Consider the following 14061-nt stretch of genomic DNA (forward strand, 5'->3'; position numbering starts at 1 on the left):
TTCCAACAAGGAAGACGATATTCGTTTTGTATCAGAACTTTAATTTAATTGCAACGAAACATCGTTCCAATATTTTTGTCTGTAGCTGGACACTTCCAGCCCAATTAAGTTATTCAATATCCCATGACCTGACACAAGTCACACCAAAAATATTTGCGGCAAAAATAGAAAGAGTATGTAGCACAAATAATAATGATGGTTGTAACTAGTAGGGAGAAGGACATGAACAAATAGAACATGATCAAAAGGGAGCAAGAACTAATAATAGGAATCAACAGAGCATGAGAGCAGTCAATAGTGAGTGTTGCTACCGATAATTCTAGGCTTCTTTCCTTCTCTTTTGCATAGTTAAGTGGTTTGATGGCCAAAAAATAGGTCACCAAGATGGTTGTGACCGTGAGAGCCAAGGAAACAGGTTCAAGCACGAACATGAGATTATGTGCAAGCTCCATTACGTTTTAGTCACTTATCTTGGAGTGTGAGAAGACCAAGCTATAAAGGCGATAAGAACAAAAACCTTTTGAAATAGGGAAAGATGGGTACCTTGATCTATCCGCCATAGATCGATTGAAAGATGTTCGCAATTGGGGAGAAAAGACAAAAGATCCTTGAGCGATTCTGTGAGAAATGTAGGGATCAAATAAAATTGTCTTGGACTCAAACGAAGGAGGCTTTTCTCTCTCTTCCTTCACTAGAAAAACAACACCGTGTAATGTTGGGCAGCGAGAGAAAACGGGCAACAAAATAAAAAAAGATGTTTCAATAACTAAGAAAGAAATGAAGCATCAATATGAGAAAAGAAAATTAATGGGTTTCTTGAATCTTGAAAACCATAGTTGTGAGTCCTGAAAATCAATGTTCTGATACCATGTTGATTTTCAGGATTCCATGGATTTAGCTCATGGAGAAAAAGAAAGATGGACTCATTGGGAGAAAATAGGAGGAAGAAGAGGTTATTGACTTATGTCCTAACCCTCCTCAAACTCAATTTATAAATTGACAAAACTACAATATTATAATAATACCCTTGGAACTTAAACTAATTACATCAATGTCATCTCTATAAGATGACTCTTTATTTACCATCCTACAATCACTAAGTGAGCATGTGGGCCTTCTCCTTGATCTATGGACCTTGAGCCCATCTTCCGCATCTCTTGGATGTATAGGCCTTCTCCTTGGTTCTCTCCATGTCTTCGCTATCATCTATTTAAATCGAAGAGCCTTCCTGGTATAAAAATTAACTGTGCGATTAAAGCAGAAGGGTTGATGAAGATCACAGAAGAGGGGGGGAACTGGTGGAGAGGATATAGAGGAGAGAGATAGAGTATCACCTATACACCAACGGCGGGAAGAGAGATTTGAGAGGAGGAGAAAGCGTCAGGAGAAGAGCGCGTCTAGGATAGGAAGACAATATCACTTAAAACCATATTGATGCAACCCTTCCTCGAGTTTGCTCTAACTCGAAACTCGAATAGAGCGGGTGAAACCAAGTTGACGTTGACCCAACCAGTCGCAAGTTATTTGAAATCAACTTAAATAATGTAAATAGATTTTTTAAATTTTGTGATTACTTTTTTATTATTTTAATTTACATTATGTGTGTTTATTCTTTTGAATAATTTAATACATACTAGTAGTTTTATGATCAAAGTTTAAACACAAATGAACAATCACACTACACTTACAATAAATTGCTTCTAAACCAATTACAATGTTGTTTACAAATGAAGCTTATCCCCGTCGTCAATGACTACTACAACAAATTTACAATATACACTCTATATAGATTTACACCTATAAACTAGTCCCACAAACTAGACTTACAAAGGTTTTTTTTAATTACTCATAAAGCTACACAAGCTAGACTCACTGGGACCAATCTCGACTATAAAAGGAATTTTTAGCATCGTTTGCTTACAATTAGGCTTCACCCTTAAACAATAAAACAATCAACTAAGAAACATAGTTTAGATCCACACAAGATTTTACAATAGCTAATCCTCAAACTCGGGTTTTTCTCGATCTAATTGACATGAAGGATCACCTTGCTTGCCTATACAAGGTTTGACCTTAGCTTGCAAGGATCACTTGATTAAAATTCAGCCATCTACAATAGCCTCTCAGATTGGTAGATTTTACATTACAAGCACAATCAAATTGGTACAACCAATCTTATGTACCTAATCTATGTAAATAACAGGTTAAATAAGTCCTTGAGTGACCAAATTCTACAATCAAATTTGATTAATCTTTCACATAGGGGGAACACTTAAAAGTAACTAAATATATTAAATGAATTCAAAGTATGGCACGAGTAGTAATTTGAATTGTAATGAATGGTTTCAACATTTAATGACACTAGTTCAGTACATTTGATCATGTTCAATTAAAAGATTTCATAACGAAAGTACAATGATACTTAGATTTAAAATTTCAACCCCAAGTGATGTATAACAAGTCAGATGCCCCAACAACTTGGTATAATGAATAATATGATAGCAAAGTAAGTGAACCGTTATTCTAACACTAAAAGTGCCAAGTAAAAGAGAATTTTAAAACAAAGGCACTAATGTACTTACCTCATTGGGGATTACCTTTTCAAAAGCCTAAATCAATCTTCGAATTTGTTTTCAAAGTGTATATGCGCTTTGGAGTGAGCATAGGAGCCTTAGAAGTCGAGAGAGCTATCATTTGGGGTGAAAACTAACTAAAATAATTTAAAGACCAAAAAATAGAGTTGTGAGCTTAAAAAGGGTCTTTTTATCATTTTACACAAAAAAAATCATCAAAAATACTTAAAATTCTCTTTGTGAGTTACTAATCACATAGATTGGTTACTTATAGATTTTTTGTCAAATTGAAACCTTAAATCTCATTTCATATCTTTTCTAGAATGTGTCTTCAATAAGCATCTCTTCCTTATCTTTGGTTCGAAGTCATAGATGTTCAAATAGATTATTACAATACTTTTTTCTCTTTCTAGGGTGTAGCTCATTTATTTAGACAGCTCATTGAAGTTTTCCTTTCACTAAGTGGTTGGTCGAAGTCCACCTGGTTGAGCAAGCTTCCCCTCTATGGTTGTTCTTATTTTTGTCTTATTTCCTTTGTTGGGCTAGTGATTTGATCACTTGGCCAAATAGACTTCAACTAGAGTTTTCTTTCTCTTGTTAGTTGGTGTTAGTCCAATTGGTCGGTGCATTGGATCGGTTGATTCTAGAGAGATTTCTCTCTTGTTTGGTCAAACATTGTTGTTAGGATGTTCAAACATTTTGTTTTCTTGTTTGAGCTTGTTGTTCCCTTTTTGTATGGGCCATTCGGTTGTACTTTGGCTTGTCAAATATATATGTTACTAAAAAATTTATCTGGAGTTTTTGTGTTGCAAAACATTCTTTAATCCACATTATTACTAAATTTTTTTTATATTATCATCAAAACTATCTTAATGGGGATCTTGAGACCAACAATGACACCATGGTTAAGACTCAAAATTGGACTTGACTCATGTCCCTAAAAATTCCAACTTGGATTACCCGAGCTAGATTGTAGCTCATGGTGGGTTAAGGGCTACTCGCCCATTGTAGAAGGGTCGTTAGACCCCTTGACCCAACCGCTTAGACTCAAAACCTATTTGATCTAATAAGTCATAACACCATGCTTACAAAAAGATACTTTCATATTTTTATTAAAAAATATTAAAAAAATTAATTCCGACATATTCATATAAAATATTGCAAAAAATCATATGTGGATAAAAATTTGAACTCGAGATAGTAACTATATAAACGTCTATTGGATTATATGATAACCAGGGAGTTCAAGCCAAAAACATTTTTGGAAAATCGCAAATAATAAAAATTAAGTGCATTAGAATGAATATATAACAATAAGGAATGAAAATTTAAAAAAATCAACTTACACAAGTAACAAAAAAAAATCAAAGAAAAAGTAACTTGAAATGTATTCTGGAACGTTTCACCATTCTCCTTCATAATTTTTTTTATCATAGAAATTATAAAAAATAAAACACTTAATTTCTACCGTATCTATTTAAAAAGTTTTAAAAATCCATATTAGATTTAAAACATTTGAGTTTTAAAAATCCATATTAGATTCAATGACTACCAACTATATAATTGTATATTTGGATTACATAAGAACTTGGGAGTCATGTCTTATAAAGCCAAAGTAATTAAAAATAAAAAATAAATTAAGTGCATTAGAATGTATGTATCACTCTAAAGAACGAAAAATTCAAACACTTGACTTGCAAAAGTGACAGTCAAAAAATAAAAAGAAATAATTTGGAATATATGTGACATTAATGTAAGAGAACATAAGAACATATGAGCGGTGTTTTTCATTATAGTAATGCAATAAGTAACCTTAAACAAATTACAATGATCAAATATCAAAAGAAAGAGGTGTTACAGTGTGGATCAAACATAGAATCGAACAGTCAGTTGTTGTCACATATGTTGTGGTTGGGTATAAGGTCAACATAAGTGTTACTCGTTTGTAGACGCATCTTCCAAGAATATATATACATTAATATAGATTACCTTCAAATTGTGACTCGGAAGTTAATGAAAATTAAATACTTAAATTATTTAAAAATATTTAATTTAAATATTTAAAATATTTATGACCACTATTTTAATTCATAATTCATCTTAACTACTAATGTTTTATTTATGTGATTTAATTATTATTTTAATTATAATCCTTTAAATGTGAAATTAGTCATTTAAGAGTAAAATCCTATCCTATGTAAACATTTTAATTATTTAAAAATTTAACTTATTTTTAATTATTTAATTTCATAAGTTAAAATCTTAGGCAATATATTAGTTATTACTTCGTATGTGCTTTCAATATGCTACATTAATATTTTATTATGAGACATTAACTGGGGTCTTTTTATTAAAACTTATATAGATTAGATCATGCTCACATCCAAGTCAACCCCTATCCATAAGTTCCAAACTCTAATATTATTTTTGGACCATTTCCTTTATTTGTCTTTAAACTTTCAAGCACTCCAAAATATCTCTTGCACGCCCACACAGGTCTTCGATCTCCTCAATCTCATCGTTTTTCACTGCATGGTCCTCTCCTCACACACTTATTATCTGCAAAAAAATTAAAAAATCGCAAAGATAAATCCAGGAGATGAGGGAACAAGAAAGTTATGCATCTCGTTTGAGGTTGTTGATATGTGTCTGTCCTAGGCACTCCATCTCCATGACTACTAGTAAGGTCAATGAGCTCCTTGGCACTCCTTAGGATAGACTTCGTTACATCAACGAGAGTTGGCCCACTGATCTTGAGGACAAACATCCTCAAGGGATCATGGATGTGATCGATCTTGTTGTCAGGTAGACCGTTGAAAGCTCATATGAGATCAAGATCAAGAATCTCAATAGGGAGAATGGATTGTTTATGGAAATTGTGACCCACATCCCTAATTTGAGGAAGGGCATCTTTTCTCGGCTTAACACGTGCGACATATTTTTCCTTTGGGCCTTGACGTAGTAGATCACTCTCGACTTCACATATTTCATGTTCCTAGGGATGGCTAACATAGCGATAAATACTCAGGCAAATGACCTCCATTTTGGTCAAATCATCAATATGATCTTGGAGAACCACCACATCACCCTAGAGCACGAGTAGATCTTTGTACTCATCAAGAAGATGCCCAGTGGTGAATTGAAGGTAAACAAGTTTGTGCACACAAAAATATGAGGAAATTAGGTGTCATAGCATTCAAAAGACAAGATGGTGTGACACTACTTGGGAGATGAGGCTAGCTCCAATAGAGAAGATGGTGATCCATTTCAATTTGTCAAGAGGAAGAGGATTGTCAACTCCTCTAGCTTAGATCATCTCACTAGAATTGAAGACACATCTAGAATATGAAGGAAAATTTCTTCCAAATTCAATCTGTACAACAGGAGCTTCAAAACCTCCTTCATTCAATGGCTGACTTCCTATCTCTATCCCACCAGCTTCCACCACTGTCAGTTGAGCACTAGTCCTTCCTTACGAGCATATAATTTTTGTCTTGGATTGACCTACATTTTGTACTAGTTTATATATCTTCTTCGGTCAATTTCATTGCTCATACATGTACACAACTTGTACACACTTCATTTATGAATGAAACGACCTTGAGGCACTCTTTTGTGTGCATTTCTCAATTTCTCACATTGCAAATCTTTTTGACCTATGACAAAAAAAGGGAAGAAAGAACAAACTAAAATTCTACACATATATTTAGGGGGAGAACTTAAAATCAACTTATGGATTTTGTACTTTAGTTTTGTGGAGTTAGGTTTTGTCATCAATAGAAAGGGAGAGATTATTGACCTAGGTTGACCTCCATCTATATTTTGATGATAATGAAACTTAACCATGGTTGTACTAATATTTGAAATCAGGCACTACCTCCATCTATTTTTTGATGATAATGAAACTTAACAGTGGTTGTACTAATATTTGAAATCAAGCACTACCTCCATCTATCTTTCGATGATAATGAAACTTAACCATGGTTGAACTAATATTTGAAATCGGGCATTACATGTGCAATTCCTTCAAGAGATACAAAGATCAAGGTCTACACAAAGAACTGACAGAACTCAATGCAAGACCTCAAGCTCAACCATGTGTCAAGTCATCTTGAAGAAGCTCCCACAAGCAACGAAATGAAGATTTGAAGACTAGAGTTTAGGCCATATAGAAATGTATCAAGAACTCTAGTCACGTAAACAGAACAACACCAAACTCTGATTTTGAGTTACACAAAATGTTTTGGAGCTTAGGGGCATATTTTTCACATTCATGTTTAACTGATGCATTATAGAGCTTTAAATTAATAAAACTCCTCAACTACACCATCATCATGCTTAAATTTTAATTTTTATAATTTGGTATAAACCATGATCAACATAGGTTTGATCAATCATACAAAATGCAAACTAGCGGAAACATATAAAGAATGATCGATCAATGTCATTGATTGATCGATGATCCAAAATCATACCATATTGAATTAAAAAATATGATTGATCATATCATGTAAAATGATCGATCATCTAGAACTATGCATAACTAGCCCCATAAAGCTTGATCAATCAAACTAATTGGATTGATTGATTAATTGGTCATTTTTTACAAGTCAAGACTTTGACTAATCAATGGCTTGATCGATCAAAAAACCTGTAAAACTAAAAAATATAGTCGTTATACATGGTTGATCGATCATACCTTCCAGTGATCAATCAACACTTTTTGTAGTTTTTTTAAAACGGGCAAAAAATGGCTAGTTTGATGGGGAAACTTAGAAATACCCCTCCAACCGTCTTGTGAACAATAATAAGAGCATTTATTGGCAATTTAACGCATTCAACCTGCTTTTACTTGAAATTTCTTCACAAACCATTTTTGAGAGAAAATAACTACAAACTTGTAAAAACTTTAAATCTCTCTCAAACTCTCAAATTCTCTATGCTTTATAGCAATTCAAGCTCCAAAAACTTCTCCTCTTGTGCGTCAAAGGTTGGAGACTTGGACATCTCAAGGAGAAAATAGTTTCTCCAAATTTCAAGGGTGTAAGTTTTTTTTTTCCTGTTTTTCATCATATGACTTATCTAGAGCCAGTTAATCTAGATAGGAGAGGTTGTTAGAGCTAGAATTTAGCTGACCAAACTCAAGGAGAGATTTGTATTCATGATTTTGAGTATACACATGGCTTCAAAGAGAGTCCCAATCTCTTTTACGTAAATTTTAGTTAATAGAGTTATTAATAGAATTTTCCCAAGCATAGGTGTTTGTGCGATGACTACCAACAGGGGAATAGTAAAATTTTTGTCTCCTTTATAGTGTGTGTTTGGTAAGTAATTTACTTGTACTTAATTTATTTTTCAAGCACTAAATTTTTTATTACAAATTCTCAATTCTCTTCCTTTTGACAAATCACCTTGGAAAATTCTCAATTTTCCTGTTGAGTGTTCTACTCCACCATCTTCAACCACTTAGAAGCAACCATGTCATTGTTCATCACCATTACATGGAGATCCTGCTCATTGTCTACCAGAATCACTCATCTTTCGAATATGAATGAAGTTCCTAGAGCTCTTTCTGTAGTTGCAAGACTCAAGAGAAACCACTAACTGCTCCAAATTTCTCTGCTAATGTAGATGATTCAGTGCTGAAATAGAACAGTGGCTTTTGCTTCGAGGGTTGATGAAGATTCTGATTGTTGATATCTCCATGAGATTTGCGTCGCCAGGATTCAGAAATTTGTCGCATGGGAGACAGAGAGACTCTCGTTAATCGCATGATTAACCAGTCAACTATCAACCAGGGCTTTCCAGGCTGGGAAACGCATCAAGTAATTTAGGCGAACCTGACGTAGTAAAGGAGATTCTGGTCGAGCGTGGGAATTCACTAGAGTTATGAGATCATAGATCTCTGCTTTCATATCCTGGTTGGGATCCGATAAATCCTCAGGAACCGTGCATGTGTTGCCAACAAACTTTTTGAGGAAGAAGTATCCTCCTAAGTATATCCACTACAAGAAGCTAATTGGATGTAAAAATTATTATGTCTTATTTTAGAAGGAATATTTTGCTAAGTCATGGGCTGAAGTATGTACTATTAAGCAACAAATTGAAGTTGTTCATGCATAATGTTTTACGCTATTTTGCATTCAAACCATGAGTTCAATAGTTGTTTATATCAAACGATACATTTAATAATATGAGATGGCATGCCGAGATGTGTGAGGATGAAACAAGTACGTTGAGATATTCAATAGATTCAAAACTTCGGCCTGAATTTGAGAAAGAGTATTCATGGTTTGTATCAAACTCATGTTATGTATATTTAGGCTTTGCAAGTGATGGATTTAACCCATTTGGGCATATGAGCACATCTTATAGCATATGGTCTATAGTGTTGATGTAGTATAATTTACCCTTATTGAAATTGTTAAAGAACAAATATGGAAGAGTCTTACATGACTCTCACAATAAGAAGTCTTACAGAGCCACAATTATTATGGAAGGAGGTATCACAGAATAATTTCAGTTTAAAAGGTGTTTTAGTTATGTTAGTCTTCTATTTATGTTGAGTTATTTAAGTATGCTAGAACTTATCTTTAAGTGTTAGAGTATGGGTGTAATTGGGACAAAAGTAGTTTAATTGTAATTGGACTCTACTACTTTCATCTATTATAAATAGGGTTTCATGTACTCTGATTACATTAACTCGATGAAGTATTTCTCTTTTCCATAAATTCAACAAAAATATATGAAAAATTTGTATGATATGATGATTTTATTAATTTCAGGGTCAAAATCTCCAACAATGATATTGATTTTTTATTTACGCCCGTTGGTAGATTAGTTGAAGGTGTTGTGGGAAGAGGGTGTGTAGACTTTTGATGCATATACAAGAGAGATTTTTACAATGCATGTTGCACTTATTTGTACCATAAATGATTTTTTAGCTTACGAGTCACTTTCTACTTTGGAATACCAAAGGAAAATAGGTGTGCCAAATGTGCATTTGACTCAAACACATTCCATTAGAAATCCAAACCTGCTTCACTATATTCAGCTTTGATATTCTAGCTGACACTCAAATATATGTTGGCCAATGGTTCCACATTTATAAAATGAATCATTATGCATAGGTGATGTTGTGAGCTTTGTCTCATTTGTCCTATGAGAACTTTTAGATTTTTTTCCCTTTATACTCTCATGAATCTCAACTCCAAATCCCTGGTTTATCTAGAGGATTGACTTTTCCTAAATTTAATTTCTTTAAAGTTTGGAAAGTTGAAGGCTTTTCTGTCAACTACATATTTGTGAGATTTTAGTATTTTGTTTTCTTCTTAACATTCTAAAATCCTAGAGCAAAGGTTATCATGTTGATTTTTCCGCTTATATGTTTGAAGAATGAAGTTCAAGTCTCTCACATTCTAAGATGAGCTTATCATTTTCTTCTCAAAACTCTTCTAACTTAGAGGAACAATCAACTTTCATGAATTCAATTTTCTTTTCAAAATTTGAAAGTTGCCTCCTTAATTTCTTGTTTTCTTTCCCTTTTCTTCCAAGTGAGGACACGGGTTCATCTAGTTGTCTCATAAGTTCTTTGTTGTTCGATTCTTCATACCTATCACTTTTTGAAGTCTCATTTCTATATGAGATGATGTTTCCAAACTAAGCATGAAAGCATACAATCTTCAATGCCTATAAGTCATTATGTGTAGTGCACAATTAGAACAATTCCTAGAACAATTGGATTCTAGTTTATCCCCCAAATCCTTAGCTAATTTACAAGATAAAAAAAAAACTAGCAATTTATCACTTATGAACTAAGAATGAGTTCCATAACCTTAGTATTGCCATAAAATTTTACAATATCTAAGTCATCCCAATCACATACTTGTTTTAGAATAATCATTTCTTTTACATTTTGGGATGAGATGAAGGGTCTATTGATAATTTTTTTCCATAATTCAAATCCAATGGATTGTAAGAAAATTTCATCCGAATTTTCGACTATTGGTATTGTGAAATATCAAGCATGGGTACGAATAGAGATCATGACTCTCTTGGAACATAATGTCTTCTTGAGATACCATGAAATCAATTGATTAAAATCAAATATAATTTTAAATTTTAAATGATTAAGGCCTCCTTTAACACCAATTGTTGGATCATGAGGCTCCTCAATAGGGGTAGGTGGGTTCCTTTGTCACCACTGAAGAACCCTTGGTCGGGAAAATTCTATTGATATGCTCTATTAGTTGAAAATTACAAAGAGATTTCTTGCTCTCTTTAAGCCAAGTGTAATTCCTAATTATACAATTTGATTGAGATTCTAAACAAACTAGCTTTTGGCTCTAGTTGACACTTCATTTCTAAATTCTAGGTTCTAAAATGCCAATACCGTCTAGCTTTAAGGTACTAGAGAACCACTATCAAAGAAAGTTAAGACGTAAAAAATTAAAATCAAACTTATACCTTGTGAAGAGACAACCCTTCTCCTAGTGAGATCGAACCCCCAAATCTTTAAGCACGTCTAATTAGACAAATGGCTATTTTTGAATAAGAAAAGGGTGTTTTGATACTAATTTATTCACCTAATTATCCATGAATAATTAGGTGAATCGATAAGAAAATATATGAGAATATAATTTATTAAAAAATTATGAAATATTGATAGGATAAAATAAAAATATTATAAAATATTAATTATTAATACATGATTAATTGACCTATAATTAAACATATGAAAATAACAAAGTAATCTCTCTCTTTATTTGGGTAATCACTCACAAAATAACTTTTACCTAAATCCATTTCACTTAATTACAATATGTGGCAAATGGGTAAATATTGTCACCTCTAAACCTATAATTTCTTACTTTTTAATTCCTTTTTTAAGTAGACATGCCATTTAATAAATGGGTCTGCCCCCTTACCTGTTTTCATCATTTAAGACAAGAGAGTTGCTCCAATATAGTTTAAAGGGCTTTTCTCAAAGTTCCTTCCCGATTCCTATTCCTGGGCCTCCAATCACTTCTTTTGTGCTTGACAGTTGGTTTCCTCGAAGATTCCCTAATCGATGGATAATCATTCACTTCATCAATGGGTCCCATCATTTGAGTAGGTCCCACCTGCTATTCTCCGATCCAAAAACCAACAACAACAACAAAAAAAAAACATGTGGCTCTCCTTGTCATTCATCTTGATATTTCCTGTCATTTATCTCCGCTTCCACGTAATCATATTACATAATTACTTTTTATTATTTACACAAGTACCTTGACCCACTTCCCTACACTTGGCACGCCCTGATTTACCGCGAAAACCATGTAGTATCCCGCCGGCGCTACGCTGCCGCTCGGCGGAGCTGTACATGTTATTCTATACATCCCGTCGTTAACCGGCGTGGCCGGCGACACGGTCAGTTTCACCAGTCTCTGCCCCTGCGAGAACGAGTGCGTCGCAAATGGGGCGCTACCGAAATTCACCTCCACTATCCCCACCACGGGCAGCGGAACCGTCACCTCCACCTCGAACTCTTCCCCGTATCTAACTATCTCGGGAACATTCACCAAGACCGGCCGTAAATTCGCCCGGTCAGGCGATAGGTACTCTGGTGAGAATGCCTCCAGCCGGAGCTCCGTTGGGAATTTGGCATTTAATTTGTAGAAGTAATGCGGGTTGCTCCCGGCGATAAGAACCCGACCGTCCGGCAGCAGGTTTGCGGTCGAGTGGTACATCCGTGGGACCTGTCCCGGGTTCAGAGTCATGAACCTTAAACCGATGGGTTCGTTTGGTCGGTACAGTAGCGGAAAAAGAACCGGGTTCGAGGCCATCTCAAAGCCTTGCGAACCCGCCTGAGCGCCGTTAATTATCAACAAGTCGCCGGTAGGGAGCATCACCATGTCACCCATGATTCGGCTAAACGGCATGTCTTCCATCGCCCAGACCGGGTCCGCATCGGTCGCTACCATCCGGCCACAGCTAATGTGCGCGGGGATGTCGGTTGCGCGTGTAATGAACACTCCATACTGAGCTCCCCCACAGACGATGATCTCCGCCCTGGAGAAATCCGTTGAATCGAGAGCCAGCATCGCCGACGATCCGCCGGAAGGATAGTTGCGAGGCCCACCTTCCAAGATCGGATAATTACGCACGATGAGATTCATCTCGTAGTCGTAGAGGATCGACTTCGTGTTGGCGAAGATGAAGAGATGACCGTTGGGGAGGAGATGAACGTAGGGGTAAAGATTGTCCATTTGGGTGTCCTCTGCGTCGGAGAGGAAAGGGAGGTCCACGGGACGACGATGTCGCCGCGGGTAATACTCGATGCTATGCGCCGCCCGACCGCCGACGATGACGACAGAACCGTCCGGCAAAATCTGGTTCGTCGAGTACCATCGGGGACTCAACAGCCGCGGGGAGTCGAGCTCTTCCCAGTCGCAGCGGTCCTGGATGCCACATGGAGCGAATTTTCGAATCTTCTGTCCACCGTCGAGGTCGCCACCGGTCTGTAGCAGCGTCCCGTCGGGAAGGAAATGACCTGAGGAGCACCATGTGTCGGTGAGGATCGTCAAAGGCCGGAGTTGATTAGCAACCGGGTCGAACAGAGCGGAGTGAGCCCAACATCGGGGATTGAGTGTTTTGTCAGTGGAGGGATCGGACTTGCAGTGTGGGAGCCGTAGCCGGGACGGACCGCTGTTGGTTCTGTCGAGGAGAAGGACGGTGCCGAGGTGGGTGACGGCCGTGTGCATTGACGAGATTCCGGCATCTTCTAGGAGAAGCTCCCACTTGCCCGGGAGATCCCCAAGCGTCGGCGAGACGAGATGAGACAAACACAACACAGCGGCGAGAAGAATTCGCAAGGCAACCATCGAAGCAAAAGTGGAAGGAGTGAAGAGTAAGGCAACGGGACTGACGTGTTAAAAGTGCATCTTTTAGGATAAAAGGAAAGCCGAATGCGTCTGAGCTTAAGAGTGAGAGTCGTGGGTGTCAGGAGCCAGAGACACGCGGGCGCCGCCCAAGTACGAGACGGGTTTAGATAATTGTCACTTGTCACCTTCTGCCACGTGTATAACTCGTCAGAAAAACAAAGGGGCCTTCGCCGTGACGTCGTCAACGGCACAGAAAGTGTTAGACGAAATTCTAAGAATTCGGCGTGGAAAACTATTTTGAGTGAATGGAGACGAATCATTCTTTTCGAGGTGGCCCCACCCATGTGCCATCATGTCTTTAGCGACAATTTGGTTGGCCGTTGGATGAAAGATGGAGGGTGGACGCTCTCATCTTTGAATTTCGTGGTTACAGGCGCATGTGGTGGGGTTCTGTTGTCTTTTAGGCGTTTTAGAGAGTGATTTGTGACTTGATTCCGTTTAAATAATGCGTCTTGCCGGTTGCCCTTTTTCGCTAGAAAAGATGGAATGTGACAGCTTTTTTCTTTTAATCCACCTTGTAAATCCGGTTCAGGGCAGTTGGCTGGTTGGCACACTTCTACCGA

At 36.6% G+C, this 14061-nt stretch overlaps 1 protein-coding gene across 1 annotated transcript; it reads right to left on the reverse strand.

The window, feature by feature from the left end:
• Positions 1–11732: 11732 nt before the first annotated feature.
• On the reverse strand, positions 11733–13514 carry LOC137935298 (aldehyde oxidase GLOX). The gene has a single exon (XM_068779974.1). The coding sequence runs from the start codon at positions 13436–13438 to the stop codon at positions 11831–11833; it is 1608 nt and encodes a 535-aa protein (XP_068636075.1). The 5' UTR covers positions 13439–13514; the 3' UTR covers positions 11733–11830.
• Positions 13515–14061: the final 547 nt, after the last annotated feature.

The sequence above is a fragment of the Aristolochia californica genome, unplaced genomic scaffold, assembly GCF_029961685.1.
Source record: "Aristolochia californica isolate CCGP_79_NKW_82.1479 unplaced genomic scaffold, dmAriCali1.0.hap1 SCAF_10, whole genome shotgun sequence".
Lineage (NCBI taxonomy): Eukaryota > Viridiplantae > Streptophyta > Magnoliopsida > Piperales > Aristolochiaceae > Aristolochia > Aristolochia californica.

Bases quoted from the DNA above. Each gene is read 5' to 3' on its own strand.
- LOC137935298 (XM_068779974.1), bottom strand. From the start codon at position 13,438: ATGGTTGCCTTGCGAATTCTTCTCGCCGCTGTGTTGTGTTTGTCTCAT.